Below are 19,983 nucleotides of genomic sequence, written 5' to 3' on the forward strand. Positions count from 1 at the left end.
CCTTGTGATTACCAAAAACGAGGCGATGTGCCCTTTTGGCTGCCCTCTTGAGTGATCAAAACAAGACGATGTGCCCTAATGGATGAAAACGAGCGGATGTGCCCTTTTGGCTGCCCTCTTGTCCCCATGTCATGCAGTAGGTGCCCTTTTTTCCTTTTCGCCCCTGCCCTTCAAACATCCTGAGTCCGACACTGAACTTGGATTACAACACACACATAGGGAGCGTGACTTCTTTTTCCACTCAGATACTCCACCATATCTTTACATAGCAAATACTGGTTTGCTGCTCTATCCTCCTGAGACCCTGTGTCCTAATATGAGGACATCACATTTTGGGTTTACTTGGCCTTATACTTCATTCTACTTAATTTAGACCTGTTGTCCTCGTTCGTGGACAATAAGTGCCACGAACGAGCCCATCTAGCCCATCTAGTGGTAGTAAGAGCACAATACACTAATCCATGTAAAAACAAGATGGCAGCCATCTCTGCCAAGTCAGACTGCAGCCGATCGCGACGCACAAGTAGACAAGGTCCAAAACCTTTATGACTAATAACATTTGTAGTTTGATATGGCAACAAATTTGACCAATTTTAGCAACAGTAACAAGCTAAGACACTGGTGATTAGGAAGTACTTGTTTGAGGACATTGGGACTTTGTTATCAGCTCGTTTAAAGACGCTGGGAATTATAGTTGACAATGTTTGGTTTTTTTATACTCATCAGGTTCTACTGATCCCTAATAGCTACGAGAATTTAAAAAAGCATACCAAACAAAAGTTCGGGTTTCAGAAGGATATTAATCATCTGAATTAACCTTTATTACAGGGGTGTCCAAACTTTTCTGAATGGGGGCCAGATAAAACAACGTGAAAATACCTAGGGGCCAACTGATTCTCGCATCAAATGGGTTTAAAAAAAAGTGAGACAAATGCAACTTTTTTATCTTTTAATGAACTATTACTATGTGATGCCTGTCTACAAACTGTATGATAGTCATTGTGAGGCTGGGGTAAAAATGCCAAGTGATCTTGCTCTATTAACCATTATTGTGTAAAGGGCCACATATGGTATATTTTGAAAGTCAAGCCGAGGGCCGATTAAAATTGGTCTGCAGGCCACAATTGGCCCCCGGGCCAGACATTGGACATGCCTGCTTTATTACAATGAGGCAAAAGTGGAAGCAAATGCATTTCCCCCACTGAGTTCTGCATAAAACATCTTGGAGTGTCTTACCAAGCCTAAAGCATGGCCACTTACCAAAAGAAAAAACGAGGCGGCTGAGGTTTGCTCATGGTTGGGTTAATAATGCTGCAATGTTTCTATGACTAGACCTTCATCAGGCAAACAGTTTTGTAACAAAGAGAAGCCATCTTTTGGTACCAGGTTTTTTTCTTGATTTCGTTTTTCACAGTGATACCTCAAGAACACCCTCAAGATGCTCTTGAGATATCGTGTTTACGAGAATAAGACGGACTGATGAACAGCAGACAAAGCAAAACACATAATGCCTCTGGCCATGGCTATTGCTAGTGTGGAGTCATAAAAACATTGTGGTGGCTACTGACGGTAGCTTAGCTATTTACTGTAAGAATGACTGACGACTGTGCTGACGATCCTCTCCAACCAATCAGTGGTCTCCAATTAAGTTTAAGTTTATTTACTTTATTAATCCCCCTGAGGAGAAATTCAATGTTTTCACTCTTGCTTGTCAATTACACACAGGTCCGAAAGACACACACATTCACAAACAGGACCTATACATGCACAAAGTGGAGAGATGTCAGAGTGAGGGGGCTGCCCTTGGTGAGGGGCCCCGAGCAGTTGGGGGGTTCAGTGCCTTGCTCAAGGGCACCTCGGCAGTGCCCAGGAGGTGAACTGGCCCCTCTCCAGCCACCAGTCCACGCTCCATAACTTGCAACAACAACTTGCTTGTAACCTCGACCAAGGTGGCACCAAAAAGTTCAAGGTACTATCCATAACTTTTGCCAATGGAAAACCAAAAAAGAACAGATCCAAGCTAGTGCAGTCAAGCCTTACCATGCAGTGAAATGTGGCATGTGCTCGCCATTTTAGTGCGGGGCATGGTAAGTATAAGACTATACGAAAGGTCAGGGGATCCCCTAAGCCATTAGGATTCATCCAGTGTTTTCCATGGCTATCCATCAATATTTCAGTCTGAATCAAAGTTCAGTTATTCAGTTATCTAACCAAGCTAGAAGTATTTTTTTGGCAGAGCATTAAGGCTGGGCTAGGAATGGACACTAAAACTGCCACCTCTTTGTCTCTTTTATCTCTTAATCAGATGTAGTGCATCCCATAACACTCAGGCATGGTTCTGGTAACCATCAGTAAATCCTGGCTAAAGACCAAAAGTTGTGCGCCGAGACACCCTGACATACGCTAACAATTTGAACTGTCATTCACATCAGTTTTTCCCTTTAGTAGAGTGGCTTTTATATAACTTAAATTTTTATGTAAGCTTTACTTGCTTTACTTTTGCTTTTCATTTTTATTGTCTACTTATCATTTACCACTTTGCGTTTGTTTCTAACTCACATGAATAGAGCTATCTTAATAACACAATTTCACCAGTAGTGTTTCTGTCAACAGCGGTTCAGAGCATCTTGTCTCCTCTGCTCAGAGAAACCAGTTGATGAGAGCAGATACTCGCCACGCTGAGAGCTGTCACTGCACTGCTGACAGACTGCTGCCTGATATAGACAAGGCCAAACAAAAGCACAAGGCCTTTCATACTTGGCTGGTGGAACTTCTTAAAATAGAGGGCCCAGTATCAATATGAAGAAACGATATTCCCGTACTGACACCCCAGGGAACGTGAGGTCACAGCACTAACACCACAAACACTAGAACCTGAGAACATTGTCTGCATGTTCAGTTTACTGGCAGCGGGAGCTATACCTATCTGCGACAAATGTTTGGGGAGTTGATGTCAGGCATTCTACTGAGGGCCGAACAGTGGAGCATATGCATATGTGCTTATAGACTCTATTATACAACAAAAGTGAGGAGGTCTCTGATCAGCACATTTCTTTACAGCCTCTGTAAAGTGATTAATAGGTATGCTGCATGGCAAGTGATGCCCCTGATTTTTTTATATCACACATCGCCGCAGAGGCTCATAGTCAACTCTTGTCTGAAATATCAACCCTCTTGACTAACGACTGTACATTCGCCAGAGTCCCCTCTCCAGCTCATAAACAGCCCTCTCTGTGGAATCTCCACCAGGAACCATGTGTTCTCATGTCCTGAACTGGCGGAGTCCACAGACTCAGCCGCCCCCTACTATGTAGAACTTTCCATCATTTCTTTGCTGTAGAAATGCTTGTAAAAGCACTTTAAGAAGATCGAGTCATTCAGGGGCAACTGTTGTTACAAGGAGAGAAAAATAATCTGCATTGTCGTGGCAGTATCAGCAAGGTTTCTCTACAAAGATCTTCATTGGGTTGCTTCAAAATGTTACCAGGATCTGCTTATACCCAGTCGCTTAGGATGAAGGAAAGTATCTACAGTATCTAGGTGAGGTTTTGTCTCTGGAACATGACATGGAAAAACATGATTGGAATTAAGAATAGCACTAAATTCAAATGAAAATGGTGGATTGCCTTAAGACTCTAGGAAGAGTACCAGGCTTTGAAGCCGGTTTTACTCACTCGTCAAATGTGATGATGCCATGGGGCCCTTACACTACTTGCCCATAATTGTAATTTCAGCGATCTGGCATACACTTAAAGGCACCGTATGTAAGAATGTGGCCAAAACGGTTACTGCACTCAAATTCAAAATACTGCCGCGAGTCGTGTCCGCCCCCCCTCCCCTATAGATTCGAGGTTGCTGGACAGCGGCACGCTGGAGACTGATTTGTTTGCCCGTGGGCGGCTGCCGTGGCAGGGCCGTGGCGCCGCGTCCTTGATCTTCGGTTTTCCAGCGGACCGTTTGAGCAAGTCCAGCTTCTCTGCTGCTAACGCTGCTGCGGGATACAGCTGAGGAGGAGCCGGCTGCTAATGCTATGTACCGGGACACTGCTAATGCTGCTTGCCGTGCTGCTAACGTCTGTTTCTCAATAAAATCGGTCGGGTCGATGACCCACCTGCACATGGGCTACAATGTATGATCAAAAATGAATAACAGTTGAAAGTATTCGAAATGTCCATCCCAGTCTAGCTATGATGCTAGTTAGCCAACTTTGGCTACAGCGTACCTGTCGAGGAGAAGAGTAGCCACTTCGAAATCCAATTTCAAATTCTTCTCCGCTTTCAACCGTCCCCACCGTTCGAAAGCATCTCCTGTATAGACCCTCGCTTTGCCTCCAGTTTTGTCTTGGCGTTTTTGGGAATCATAACGAGGTCATTTGGGTTTAGTCGCACCGTCAGCCATTGTAGCTCAGTCGTAACTGTAACTGNGCTCCTTTAAGGTGAGATCAAACGCAGCAAAAAAAATGAAGAGGCGTACATGATGGAAAACAAACGTCAAACACCGACGCAAATTGGAGCTACGTTACATTGACAGCTTCACAAAATAAATTTGACCTTATATTATATTTTGAGGAATGTTATCCACGGAAGACAACTGTATAAATTTCATTACATGAAACAAAATTCCATGACTTTTCCAAGACTTTTAATGACTTTTTACTATTGCCATGACCTTTCCAGGCCTGGTAAATGTCAAAATGACAAAATTCCATGACTTCTCCAGGTTTTCCATGATCTTGTGTACCTTGTTTAAAAGCTGCCAGGCCACCAAAAACACCTAACCTCTCCTTCACAGTCTTCTTACAGTTTACATACCATGTGTTTGCCACCAACCAACCACTTACTAGACATACCTTGCTGAGTTGTGGGAACAGTATCACTTTACGCCAAAGGAAACTTAGCCAACTGATACGTATAGTGATCATGGGTTAACAATCTGTCTATAACACATTGCTGTACTGCTCGTTTTTACTGTATAGAGCTTGAACACATCATAATGTAACTCAATGCAACCTCTGTAAGCCGTTAGTTGTGTGCAAACGTTAACAAGCTCTTCTTTCAACACAGATTCATTGTTCACAGTGTAGCATTATTAGGGACATGACTACAGTGAGTTTACTGCATTTTCATAATTACTTATTCAGTCTTTCTTTTAAACTCGGTGCAGACTTGTTTGGATCAATGTTTGAACTTTTCTTGGGCGGAGATGGACGGTATTTCGTTGTGTCCTCTCATTCCATCTCACAGGAAACGAGGCTAAAACTAGCACGTTCAGCTAGGTGTTGTGTTTCCATCACTGACCGATTGGAGCCAGAGTCCACAAATCAATGGATGATGTCACAGTAGCTACATCCATTACGGGATGGCTAAACCTCTAGACTTACTTGCAGATTCACTGTCTATTAACTTAATTTTGCCAACTTGTTTTTACTTTTTTTTTTTTCCATCTTTCCATTTAATCCGTTTTATTTTGAGGATTTTTGGCTGCAGTGCCAAGTAGTGGGGAAATTTTTTTTTGTAAAGTCTGCTGTAAGGCATGTATTACTGAAATCACATTTTCCTGAAAGTACTCTTTGTCATCCCATGACTGTAAATGAATGCAGCATGTCACCTGTTAATAAGGGTCCCAAACAGCAGCCTGATGGTCTTCTGGATGTTTTCAGTGCACAGCCAGCTCCACTGCTCCTTCATCAGCAGACACAGGATGTTCAGAGCCACCTCAGCCAGCGCTGTCTCAGAGGCTGCGCCCACAGCATGCAAGACAGACATAAAATAAATAAAAATACAACTCAGGACAGCATACGCCGAGATAGTCACTATGTCACAGGCAAAGATCAGACACAATATTAAACATATACTGCACTGCATGTTGGTTTAGCATGCAAAAGTAGCAGCTGACAGACAGATGCATCTGTAGAGAGACATTAATGTATATCTGAAACCAAACATCTGTTTCAGAGAAAGACACTTCAGGTCCAGTAATCCCATCAGCACCCCACTTCATATATTTTGTAACACTGCCCTCATGTGTTTAGACTGATGTACTGCGGCTTCTGCTGAATGTGATTTTTATTCTGGTACCCTATAATCAACTATGTTCTATTATATCTCAAGTCAAGTTGTCTTTTGGTTTTACTTTAGATGCTATCTGCAGGATATATTTTAGTTTGTGTGTATTAAATCTGAAAAGCCAAATCAGAAAACACCTTGATGGCATCACACACCTCTCCGTAGCCCCGATCAGTGTCTGTCAAAGGTTTTATCCTCTACATACATTTGATTCTTATTTCCACAGTGAAAACCGCAACTGGAATCTATAAAAACAGACATAAATTCAAAATGACTACTAGCCTTGGGCGGTATCACAGTTTTACAGTATACAGGGATATTTAGAAATCCCCCCGGTAAGATTTTCAGTAACGTCATAAATACAGCTGCTCCTCTTTCTTTTGAACTTGTTGTATTTATTGCACAGCACGCACCACCAGAGGTCAGTCTCTGTTCTCTGCTGATGGAACAAGCAGCTGAGCTGACAGATATAGCGACTCCAAGTGATGGAGGACTGTGAACAGGCAGCAAGCAACAGCGGAGAGAATGGTGGAAAAACAGCATAAATATACCGTGTACCCCGGTGAAATTTCAGGAAGGTGGGAACTAGGAAGGTATAAAAAAATGAGACACCGCCTGAGCCTGATGACCATAGCGGCACCATGACTTACAAAACTATACAGAACTTTTAACTGCCACCTCTACAGTCCACACAGGGTGAATGATTACTGACATGATTCAGAAGAACCACTTTAAAGAGCATGAGGTAGATGTGTATGCATACACATACACTCAGTACTCTGTTTAAAATATCATGCACACAAGCTACACCTTACCCAGTGAAAGGGTTTAAACGAAACTTGGTCTGCAGAGAGAGAGAACTTACGTATATGGAGAACTGGATCGTAGGAAACAGGAAAATAAATAAAATACCATTACGTGTAACAGTGACTTTACATTAGTCACAGATGTTGCAATAATAAACACTTCCACATACGGGTATCCAACCCTGAGTCAGTCCGAGCATGCACACGCCTATGAGCCGTGCATGAGACTGTTTGTACTGACATGCTTTAAATAAAAAAGGCATGTTTTGGGGAAGTACTGAGCCTATGACAGGATACATGAGACTTGGATTATACTGCAGGAGCTCTTTATAAATGGATGTTTTGATATAGTTTTCATTCATTATCTGTAACTGCTTATCCAACTGGGGGTCGCAGGGGTGCTGGAGCCTATCCCAGCTGACACTGGGTGAGAGGTAGGGTTCACCCTGGACAGGTCACCAGACTATCACAGGGCTGACACATAGAGACAGACAACCATTCACACTCACTATGGACAATTTAGAGTCACCAATTAACCTGCAATGTCTTTGGACTGTGGGAGGAAGCTGAAGTACCTGGAGGAAACCCACGCTGACACGGGGAGAACATGCAAACTCCACACAGAAAGGCCGAATTCAAACCTATATCCCTCTTGCTGCAAGGCGACAGAGTTAACCACTGCAACACTGTGACACCCTTTATATAATTTTACAATTAATGAAGAATGTTCACCTTTTTTGGATTGTCCGTTCACCCATGGAGGGATACAAGAAATACAAAATTTTCTTTTTGAATTCAAATCAACATGCAGTTACTTAATGTACAAATGGTCATTTTGCAGGTGAAGTTTTCTTTTAATCTGCTATGCACGGCCCTCATTGGTTTGATGTCGGGTGGACTGAGCAAGCTTGTCAGCAAGAGCTCAAGAAAAACACACCAAGTGCAGCTTTGGGTGGAAAAATGTCTACTTAGTACATTTTGGTTCCACGCAATATAAACCTTCTGGCCACTATATTAGGCACATCTATACAAGATCAACGTATTTTACTGTAACAAAAATGTTTAAAGGGAAGGTTTAGTTTGAACTTTCCAAGAGGTGTTCATTTAGCTATATGTTAACCATAAAGGTCGTAGTTGGTGGTGGTGGTGTACTGTACAGCATTATACTGACAAAAAATTACACTTCTGACAGTGTCAAACAAAACTGAACTTTATTATCTCTGTACAGGTCAAGTTTGTGACTGAGCTGTTACATTGGAAAGCACTTGATTTAACAGGTGTACCTAACAATGTGGACACTATGCGTACATCATTTGTGGGAATCATTTATCTTGATTCATGTGGTTTGAATTCCCCTCTTTAAATGAAAATGTTAATGTCAAGAGCAGGTTTTGTTTTGTTTGGGATTTTTTTTTTTTGGACAAATGCAAAGATTTCTGGTGTTTCCCAGCCACTTTTCTGTACTTCTCTTTCTTGGATCACATGACTGATTACACTTGTGCTGACTGACTCATTTTTGATTGCTTATCCTTGATAGCCTCACATTCAAGTTTCGATTTGAAATCCCCCCTACAAAGATGAAATTCAAACTACATCACATTAAAAAAGACAATTTTAAGAGAAAAATATTTAAATGCTTTAAATTCAGTGTTTATAATTTAGTGCGGGGTGAATTTCAAAATTAGGAATTGGTTTCCAATGATTCAATGTGCTGTAAATGCACTGACTAAAACACTGAGGTATTCAGATATCTATATCTCAGCTGTGAAAGCAGCACATTAGTTCTCAGCGGACTGTCAGTCTGGTATGTTTTACAGTGTAACATTACGGTCTGGTCAGAACCGGTCACTTTCATTCACCCCGACTGTCTGGAAAAAAAAACTGTCCTTCACAGAGACAATGACCAGATGCCTAACGAGGAAGAAATGCAATTTGGATTCAATTAAACAGGGAATGTCTCATTCCACTGTCGAGCAAATGCAGAGATAGTTTCCATATGATGTTCATGATATCATCCCTTTTTCCGAAGGTGATTCCCTGTGATGGGAAAGATGGAGCAGTGATGATAAATGATGCAACACGGTGGATGGCGAGAGACGTTCCAATTAAGAGTTACGCACAGTTAAGGGTTAGAGTGACATCTGTAGGTAACCGGACAAGACTTTGGTAGAAGAAGCATTCTGGTTTCCCTTGCTGATTAGACTATAAACTATGACCTGCACGCAAGTTTTGACCTGAATATCATTCATGCATTATCTGGATATCCACTGGCTATACCTGAGTCTCCAAAATATTGGCTGTTGCCCCCAGAGGCTGGCGAGGGGTCTGAGATTGGTGTCATGGCTAATATTACGCATGGGTCTCTTCATCAGGCAAAGAAGAATGTGAAGAATAAAAAAGATGATATCTCTGGTTCCTGTGCACTCATTTTGATCCTTTTTTAAGTGTCCAACAATGTTATAGGAGTGCAAAATACGCAGAGTAGCCTTTTAATGCTCCGTTAGTATGCAAGAATCACGCAGGAATTGTTTGAGGAACATTCAGGTGACACGGTGTGAATGTCCTGGAAAACACGGTCGCCAACTAGAACTACTTGCCTTCCTTTTGGGGCATGCTGGGACGCAGAATACCCACCAACTCATCAACCTGGCGAGCTGCATGAAACACTGAAGTCTGTACGGTCAGCAACAGCAAGACATTACAGGTCGCTCGTTAAATTGCTGCCATGACATGAGCAACACCAGGGATACTCAACTTGCTTTGCTCTGGGGGCCACTTTTGCAAAGTGACAGGAGGCCAGGGGCCACAGAATAAACAAACATTAATTATATTCAGCAGATAAATTGAACAAACAAGGCGAATCCAGTTGCAGCAGCCCGGCACAAGTCAGGTGTACGAAGGGTTGTTTTAGGATTTGAGCACATTTGGGGCTTAGCCTGGACCTCGGATCCTCCCCTGGTACTAGGGCTGACCTGAACGCTTCGAAGCTCTGAAGCTTGAATCATTGCCATGGTAATCAAAGTCCAAATCAGTATCTGAATACACAGATTTTCTACACCATTATCCCAAAAATCCTGAATAGCCCATAAATTAACAAACAGTAATCCAGTTATTATGCATCAGCAATAATTATTATTAGTTATTCTCAGACAAGGACATTTAAACTTAGTCATAGGACTAGTTTTGTGACTCGGACTCACCCTCATCTAACATCAGTCACTAGCAGTCCAGTACTAAAGAACCTGGGACAGTTTCACCACCTGTGACAGGCTTACAGATTCACTAGCAAGATGTCGAAAAAGCAACTGGAATAGTTCCAAAATCTGCGAAGATGACCCCAAAAAGTCGAGTGCCAGATATGCCAAAGGAAACTGGCACATCACAAATCTACACTGCAACTAACAGGTCAACTGTCTCGCCAAGTTTTCTTTCTTTCTAGCTCATGTTTCAAAAAATGTACTCTCGGATCTCATTACCCAACATTATCGCAGAAATGTTTCACTGAAGCTTCCATGCCCCAAAAGTGGTATTCGCAACAGCCCTACCTAAATACATGAGCTCTATTTTAATGCTTTTCGTGCACTCATTATATTTGAAGTATAAAAATATCTCCCAGTGTGAATGAATTTATTTTCATGACGAATTAGAAAATGATCGGTGGTCCGCTCTACAACCACAGACCATAAGTTCAGTGGGATCAAAGACCAAAGGTTGTTTTGAACAGAGTTTCTGTTTCTTCTGTTTCCTGAGTGTAATTCTTCTTTCATAGACGGGACGTGCATATAATGCTCATATACTGAAAGTACATTTAATCCTTATTAGACCTATTTATATAAGACTAGTGTCACACATACATCTTGAGGTCAGCACTCTGACTCAAGTCTACAACTGAAGCTGTGTCTGTTTCACTTTCAATTCTGGCTTTGCTCACTCACATTCGCCCACTCTCTCATATGGTCTCGCTGTCTGTGTCTCTCAGAGGAGACAAGTTATCTAACATTTCAGCATAAACATCATTAAATTAAGTTTCCATCCCTGTCACAGACAGCTGTTCACTCCAGCCAGGCATCGTCCGAGCTGCTTTCAGCTGCTCGTTGACCTGTTCTCATTACCACCAACACAAATTAACCCATGCCAGTGACTGGGGTGTAAATGGAAGCTTTCAGGAAGCTTTTGGAAAGGAAAAAAAAAGGACTGTCACACCAAGTCACATCTGTTGCAGCAGCATGTCAACAGTTGCCAAAACATGAACCCAGTCTGATGAATCCGATGAGTGACTGGAATATGGAACAAGCTGGTTTCCATCAGATAGTCCCACTGTAATCGTGGCGAGATACTGAATGGAAAGTGGTGGAGTTAGGCACACAGGAAAGCACGGAGAAACGACAGTCAGTGAGTCACTGAGTTGGTCAGACACAAAGGAAAACGAAAGCAGACAAACCAGGGTGAGTCAGACAGGCAGACGTGACGATTGCGGAGATAATGATGAGAGGCTGGGAGGTTAGGATTCAAGTTCTCAATTGGATTTTAGGTCAAATATCTGATTCAATTCATTTAAGATGATGCCTCTAACTGTAGCACCAGCTTTGTTTGTGATATAGTTTAACCGCCGGTGCCAACAGTGGTACAATGATTCCAGTAGTCTCGACAGAAGCCGTCAGATGAAATTCTTGTGAAGCCTTCAAGAGTTCACAGATATAGAACTGGTCCTCATTCACTGGGTCCAGCAGACTGCAAACAGTTACTCTGCTGCAGGTGATGCGGTGTTGGCAGGTGGGTGTGACAGATGAATTAGCTCCAGTTCTTGAACCGATTACCTTCAGTACTCTATAATTCTTGGTGCCATCTAGCAAAGCAGCCCGCTTTTCCGTCAGTTTCGAGTGGAAACATTGTCATAAAGGATGTGTCATTAGCGGAGGGCGGTGCACAATGCACACCGAAATTAAACAGTAGCAGGAAAATGACGTATTGCATTGATTACCTATCCTGTAATTGCAGATATTTATTTTTATCCAAAAACAAGCATGGACCATGTATAAATGAGACCACTGCACTCTCTGTTTTTTATAATGATTTCTTGGTTATCGTTCTATTGTTGCCTTCTCCATCCTCTCTTTACAACGTGTAGATGACAAGACCACTGATGTCATCACGGTGCACACCTTAGATCAAGGAAAACCTGCTGTTTTGGTTCCAGCTCTCAAAGATTCAAAATAAGAATGCATTCACACTGGCGCTATTTGGTCTGCTTTAAACGTACCCTGGTCCGCTTAGGTTTGAACACCAAAGTAAAAACAGAAACACCAAAGACTGCATAAATTTGGTGTTGCTCCATTGTTTGTGTGGTGACCAAGCCGGCTGGAGGGAATGGATTTCTGTTTTCGGTCCTGGCCAATCGATGAGCTGGGTTTTCTTCTTCCTTGTGCTTTTTTCCTTCCTCGTCAGTGGTCATTTCGAGCAATACCGCCCCCAAACGAGCAGCTGTTGTAACTGCGTGACATTGTCCAGGCGGTTTGGTCCACTTTAAAAAGTGCAGCGTGAAAGTGAATCGAACTAAATGAAGGTACGAAATTTTTCAGCATTCCCTGCCAAATCTAACCGAGTCCCCCGGACTTTCCTGGTGTGAATGTGCCCTTAGGTGCGGGAACCACAACGGAACCTTGTGCTTCGGTCCTCCTCACTGCACCTTGTCGACATCACTGAGTTCACTGTGCCCTGGGAGGATGCTTTGGAGGAGGGATAAGATTGCAAGAGCCTTAAGTACGCTGACCTGACAGCAAACATTGAGCGACTTGAGGGCAAGTAAACGAGCAGGCTGCTTAAGAAAATGGGAATGAGAGACACCACTTGGGCCCCGAAATGACACCAACACCAGCAGGGATAGAGGGAGTAATAGCAGGGGGGATACAAGATGTTGCCGATTAGCCCACCACTGAATGTGGGTGTCAACCTGATAACCCTAATGAAGCTTTCAACCCCCACTAACTGCCCAAACATGGCTCCCACTCAGAAACCCTCGCTTTCACTCATTATCTCAAGTATGTCCAACAACAAGGGATTGGCCTGTTAAAAGTCAAGTAAGTTTTCTCCTTTTAGTTTCACCTCTCTTCTCCCCTCTCAACCCTCATGAAAGTAAGGAAGTAGTCTGGCCCAGTTCAGCAGGGGAGAGTTCAGTCCACACAGGAGTCTCTCCTCAGCTCTGCTGATCTGTGTCCTTTGAGGTCAGTCCTCTGGTCTCTTTAAACTTAACTGCAGCAGCTCAGAGACAAGTACCAAGCACACAACCTGGGATCAAGCAGAGTGAATACTTTATCTCACAGTTTATCCCCTCGCCCGTTCTTACCAGTTTCCTGACCATGCTTTCCTCGAAAGCTCTCATCCAGATAGACTCCGAATTGTTTTATTACTGGACTGTCCTCCTTCTCTGACTCGGCTCTGATGGACAGTTTTTCTTGGTCGCTGACAAAGACTTGCAAATCTTCCAAAGACATCCCATTCAACACCTGTGAGAGCAGAGAGGAAGTAGTAACACCAGGTAAAACTTGATTCAACCCTAAAGAGTCAACTGATTACAGAAGCAGTAATGTGACTTACGGCACTAGTTTTCTCCCAGCTGAACAAAACTGGCGGTCTAATGTCTGAGCCGTTCATGAAGGGGACGTTTTTACTGGAGAACTTCAGACGAGACCTGGGATCATAGAAACATAATTAATACACACACAAACACACATAAAATCAACTATATCATTCATCATTGTGCAATAATTAAAGGGATAGTTCGGATCTGTTGAAGTGGGGTTGTATGCTTATCCATAGACAGTAGATGTCAAAACGTAGCAGCTCTGCAGCTCCCTGTACTGATGCCGTCTACTTTTACTCATCTAATGTCCGACTGTCATTTTTCTTCATCATGTGAAGGAGTCGCAAATTTAAATTCTTTGTACTTGTGCAATGACAGTAATGACATCTATCAGTCTTTCAATCGATCAATCTATCTGTGATCTACAAGACCTTCCTCAGGACGAAGGATCTGAAGATCTTATGGATCTAAACTTTGCCTTAAAAAGAGAAATAAACCTTTTCTTTGCAGCCTCCAGTTTGCACACCTCTTTTGCACCCCCACATGTGACACCTTCCACCCCCTACCGAAAGTGTCTGTTGATTCTCTGTATAGGTTTGTGTTTCCGGTATATATGTAGATAAAAGTTGGTCTGGATTTCTGGAGTCATACTTGCTCTTCTTGTCAGAACTTATTTTCGCTGCATCCATCTCTGTCTCATTATCCTCTGTTGGGCTCTGAGGTTCTGAACGAGGAAACGCTGTCTTCAGGGTATCCACAATGGCATTCACTACAATCTAAACACGGAAACACACACATGACCCATGGACTTACAACCTCACCATAAACCCAATAGAGGCTTATACTTATCCTGAAGATAAACAGAACTGTACAACCATCAATAAATGTTTTTAACATGTCATTTTTTATGTGTTTATGACCTTGCATCACAGTCTGATTATAGTTATTACCCTGCATATAAAATGTCCTTGTCATAAAGTCAAGTATTGGTCGTGCCATAATGAAATCAAACCTTGTCTATGCGTGACACGATGAAAGGTTTCTTGACAAAGGCAATCCTGGCGTCTGTATTGAGAGCCAGGAACTCCTGCATCTCTTCACTGTTGGCTATTTCAGAGATGGCACAGAGGTTCTGAAAAAGAGGACAGAATGCTGGTCGACAACTTTACAGATCAAAAACAATAATAAATGTTCCACTGGGGATACAAATACTAAATCAATGTAATACAGTAAAACTCTACTAACCTTTAGGAAGGTCTCCAGAAGTCCTTTCCGGGCCTCTATCTTGTCACTGTCCATGTTTCCAAACGGCATGTCTGGGAATATTTTCTTTGGACCTTTCACACCTGAAACAGTCAGATCAGTCAAATTACAATAAAATCCTGGATGCTGGATCAAGTACCAAACATCGGTCAAACTGGATCCTTCCTTCCTGGATTGGCGGTTTGGTGCGGCTTCTGCAGTGATGCAGGCACTGCGCCGTTCCGTCGTGGTGAAGAGGGAGCTGAGCTGGTAGGCGAGGCTTTCGCTTTACTGGTCCATCTACGTCCCAACCTTCACCTATGGTCATGAGCTCTGGGTAGTGATTGAAAGAATGAGATCAGGATACAAGCAGTGTAAATGAGTTTCCTCCAAAGGGTGGCTGGGCTCAGCCTTAGAGATAGGGTGAGGAGCTCGGACATCTGGAGGAAGCTCAGAGTAGAGCTGCTGCTCCTTCGCGTCAAGAGGGGCAGTTGAGGTGGTTCGGGCATCTGATCAGGATCCTCCTGGGCGCCTCCCGCTGGAGGTCTTTCGGGCACGTCTCACTGGCAGGAGGCCCCGGGGCAGACCCAGAACACACTGGAAGGATTACATATCTCATCTGGCCTGGGAACATCTTGGGGTCTGCTTCCCCTTTATGACCTGGCCCCGGATAAGTGGATGAAAAAGGATGGATGGATCCTTAAGCCAAAGGTGTCAAACATACAGCCCAGGGCCAGGACAGGCCCACCAAAGGGTCTGTTCTGGCCCACTAGATGACTTTGCAAACCTAATATTGGTGCACTTGTGAAGGCTAAGAGGTGACAGTTTTCAGGAGCAATTTAAACAGCAAGTGGACACTTGATGTAAATTGCTGCCTCAGAGGCTTTTCCATCCCGACCAGAATACAGCTCTTTGAAATAACAATGAATACTTACTGTGGTCAGATTTAAACTGATTGAAAACTGTGCAAAATATTGTTGACCAGCAGCTTCTGTACAAAATAATCTGTATCAGACTTCCATCATAAAACAATATGGGTGAAACCCCGCACAGTGCCTCATTTTGTGTTCACACTGGGCACAAATAAAACAATTCACGCGAGTGAATTACATGTAAAGTCAATATAAAGATGTGATAAGACGTGAATTCCCACCAGTCAGCACGATGGACACGAAATATGCGAATTAAGTGACGCAAATGAAGCGAATAGCATGATTTCGCATCATAAGCTTATTCACAGGACATGAAAAATCTGAACTTTAGTGACTGAATCGTGCAGCAATAGCCAATCAACATTGAGATCCTTTGGTGACGTATGACCCTGAGGACCGACCAGCAGAAGTTCATACATTGATTCAGTGATTTCATGTGCTCATGAAGCAAGTCAACACAAAACAGTCTAGTGTTCAAACTTGTGTGAGTCATAATGCAAATTTAGGTGTATACACAACATTACACTGACAAATCTATAGACTGTAAATGGTTTATAAGGCAGGAGATGACTCAACCTGCTTCTTCAACAGCTCCCACTTCAGTGGAAAGTTATTAAAAAGAAGTTACATGCAACGACAGTGAGTAGTGGACTGACTGAATGTGTAAAAACTGAGACAATTTGCACATAATTTTCTTCAGATATTTCAGGCTGTTCGTCATTTGTTTTGTGATTTGATGGATGTTTTCAGAATCTTTACTCTAAAAAAGGGAAAAATTTGAAGGTGTTGTTATTTGTAGGTTATTATGTAATGGTTTTACTGGTCCGGCCGACTTGAGATCAAAGTGAGCTGCATGTGGCCCATGAACTCAAATGAGTTTGACACCCCTCCTTTAAGCAATGGCCAAGACCTGAACGGCAAATCCAGGTCTGTTCGTAGGCCATGCATAGATTTCTACGAACCAGACTAGAGCTTACTCCAAACAGCAACACAGGGTTTTAAGTATAAATCTAAAATACACAAAATGTTCAGTAACATGATCCAGCGTCCATCCTTCCTACCTTTGATGAGTTTCCGTAGCTCTGATTTTTCTTCCAGCCGTGTCTGCAGGTTGAGGAACTCACTGTATCGTCTGTTGACCATGTGATAGGCTACTGGCTGAATGGGTGACGGATTCTCACAACCTGACGGCAAAACGTCAGCATCCTCAAAGCCTGGCTGGATGCCTCCTGGGTTCTCACAGCCCATCGCCGTCTCATACTGGAAACAAACACAACAAAGAAGAGGGTTTGTCATATATTGTGTGTATCATATGTTTTGTGACATTTGTAAAATGCCCTGAGGTCTGATGTTGATATTTGGGAGACCCAAACTCTCCATTAAAAACTAGGACTACTCTTAAAATAAAAAAAGATATGACGCAGAAGAGAGAAACTGTTCCCTTTTTTGGTATCAATCCTATTGACGCTAGAATCGATCTTCAAAATGAAAACGTAGTATTGAGAGTATCGGATATTTTAGGATCATGCCCAACCCTAGTTTGTGGAGTTTTGAGTCGGGTGGATAACTGATCAGTTGATGTGATCTCGAGTTGATGGGCAAGAGCAGCAGCAGTTTGTGAGTGAAAGCAAACTTTAGACCAAGCACACTTAAGGTAAAGTGTCATTTTCACTGTGCCCTCTGTCTGTGCAGCAGATGATAACCGAACAGTGTATATATTTCAACCTCAGGAACGGTCCAGCTCCAAAATTAGAAATCTACATGTGACCGCAGATGATTTAATCGTAGCGGCCCACCGCAAATACATGAATGTGTGGGAAAACTGGATTATAAGGATAAAAATGGTGACATGTTGCACCTGGAAAATAACAGTATCACACAAGAAAAACATGAGTAATTCACAGAGGAAAGAGAAACAGATATAGATGATGTCATCTACTTACTTTGATGGTGTAGAGAGTGTAGGGGTGTGAGCCAGTGCCGCGGTGCTCCTTAGCTGTGATGGTGCCAGTGATGCGGAGGTTCTGGATGATGACTGGTCCATCGGGGCTGCTGAGGGGCTCGAAACTGAACGACGGTATCGGGGAAGAGCCCTGCAGCGGACTGACTACAGTCAGCTCGTTGGTGTTCCCCAGCCCAGTCTGCTCTACTCCCAGAAGGAGCTCTCGGGCTGGGTTTACTGAAGGAGAACTACCTTCCCTCTCCAGGTCCTGGAGGCTGCTGTTACCAGGAGTCCCCTCTGCTGTCCGAGCTGATGAGGGGTCACAGCCATTAGGATGGCTTACTGGTTCTGAACTCACCAGGACCTTAGGACAGGAGCCGTCCATCGGACTGGGGCAAACATCCTCCAGGTCCACACCAATGTTGTCAACAGATGTGGCACATTCTTTCTGCCTGTCATACAGACCCTCGTCTTGGTCGATCATCACCAGGGAGTCAATGGAGCTTCGTTTGAAGTCAGCCAGAGGAGAATCCAAGTCAGAGTCATTCTCCTGGTAAAATGGGTTTGACTTGCTTCCTCTCATGTAATGTCTTAAAAAGGGTAGAGTAGGGTCTTCTTCTTCAGTGTTGTTGTGTGAACAGTCCACCTCCTCTGAGTCAATCACGTCATAGGCGGCAAGCTCAGGCGTGGCCACTTCTGCGTCACTGACCACTTCGGTCGCCGCTCTTAGTGGGGGAACTTCATTATTCTTTTGAGGTACATGTGTTGTCTCTTGTAGTGGAGCTGGCTCAGATTCAGCAGGTGGCGGCGGCAGCGGGGGCGATGAAGCCAGTGGCTCTGTTGCAACTGGCTCCTTTGGTTGGCTGGATTTGTTGAATATTTCGATCACGAGAATGTTCAGCCAATCGGGGTCAGACAGTTTCGCGATAAGAGGGAGCAGAACGTTGCAGGTGATGAGCTCTCCGACAACAAAGCGTCCAGTGCGGGTCTCTAAGTGAGGCGATGGCACCAAAACGTGCAGCAATAAATCTACGACTGCTCTGGTGTAGTTGACTTCCTCTGTGTCACTGGTCATGGCAAGATGAGGCGTGGTAACGCTGGAATACGCTTTCCACAGCTGCTCGCTTTCATTGCTCCACTTGTCCGTCAGAGACATTTTCTGCTCGGTCACCAGCTCCTTGGCTCTGATGTAGTCCTGCAGGTGGCAGCCGAACAGATCCAGGATCCTCTGAGTCAGCTCCTGCAGTGAATTAAAAGTTACACATGTCCCATGAAAGACCATTAGAGATTTCACTTCTCATTTACATGACGTTTAAGAAATCATATAACCCAGCTAGACAAGTGCAGGCAGGCACACGGCACCACTCTGCAATCACTGACGTCTTTAATACCTTCCTGTCGAGCTGTCTTGCGCGTATTTTCAGCTCCATGGCCATGGAGATCATGGCCTCCTGGACCTCTGTTTCAAAAGCACTCTCAGAGGACACAGTGGAGTACCAGGAGGTGACAAAGTCCCTTATGATTTTCCGCACAGTGTTGTGGATCTCCATGTCCAAGTGATGTTCATCCTCCACAGATGGTGGAACCTGAAATTTTTCAATGACAAAATAAATGCAAGTATACTGGCACTTGATACGGGTTTTATTGGGTTCACCGGGCAAGGATAAGATTATCTTAGCCCAGTAAACCACATAAAACTTCTATGATCTACAAATGAAAAGAGAAACTACCACTGTTAAATGTTCTCTTACCTGCTCCATGGTGATAAACCTCTCCAGGTGGAGCACACTGTTGGACTCCAGGACGGCCTGCGAGCCGAGCCAGCCGCCAAGCACCACCAGCAGGCTGGTGAACACGCACAGCAGCCAGATGTTGACCAGCAGGTGGAACAGCACCAGCCATGCCAACACCACACCAAAGCCTAACAAGCTCCTTTGTCCCAACACCTCAGCCATGGCACCGGGGGGGTTACTGTCTGGCTTGACGCCCTCGGGATGAGATGTGGAGGTCATGCATGCCAGAGCAACATCACACCTTGAAAGACAAAAACCAACGGAGAGTATAGATTAGGTAAAACCTCATAGACAGGTGGAGAAGCTGCATAGATGTCAGTATATTATAAGTAAAGAGAATTAATGTATGGTCTGATTAATCTGCAACGGGGCAGGGGCAAAATCTGTTCAACTGCTCGTTAACACAAATAGCTAATCAGCCAATCACATGGCCGCAACTCAATGCATTTAGTCATGTAGACATGGTGAAAACGACCTGCTGAAGTTCAAACTGAGCATCAGAATAATGAAGAAAGGCGATTTAAGTGACTTTGAACGTGGCATGGTTGTTGTTGCCAGACGGGCTGGTCTGAGTATTTACTGGGATTTTCAGCACAACCATCTCTAGGGTTTACAGAGGATGG

At 43.6% G+C, this 19,983-nt stretch overlaps 1 protein-coding gene across 1 annotated transcript in view; it reads right to left on the bottom strand.

The window, feature by feature from the left end:
- Window positions 1-19,983, bottom strand: part of snx19b (sorting nexin 19b) — a 50,459-nt gene that overhangs the window by 28,991 nt on the left and 1,485 nt on the right. Inside the window, 10 exon segments of the mRNA XM_050056755.1 lie at window positions 5,608-5,737; window positions 13,215-13,374; window positions 13,466-13,559; window positions 14,103-14,227; window positions 14,464-14,583; window positions 14,697-14,797; window positions 16,687-16,885; window positions 17,569-18,807; window positions 18,959-19,153; window positions 19,319-19,601. Of these exon segments, the coding sequence (XP_049912712.1) occupies window positions 5,608-5,737; window positions 13,215-13,374; window positions 13,466-13,559; window positions 14,103-14,227; window positions 14,464-14,583; window positions 14,697-14,797; window positions 16,687-16,885; window positions 17,569-18,807; window positions 18,959-19,153; window positions 19,319-19,601 (2,646 nt within the window).

This window comes from Epinephelus moara, chromosome 2, assembly GCF_006386435.1.
Source record: "Epinephelus moara isolate mb chromosome 2, YSFRI_EMoa_1.0, whole genome shotgun sequence".
In the NCBI taxonomy this organism is placed as follows: Eukaryota; Metazoa; Chordata; class Actinopteri; order Perciformes; family Serranidae; genus Epinephelus; species Epinephelus moara.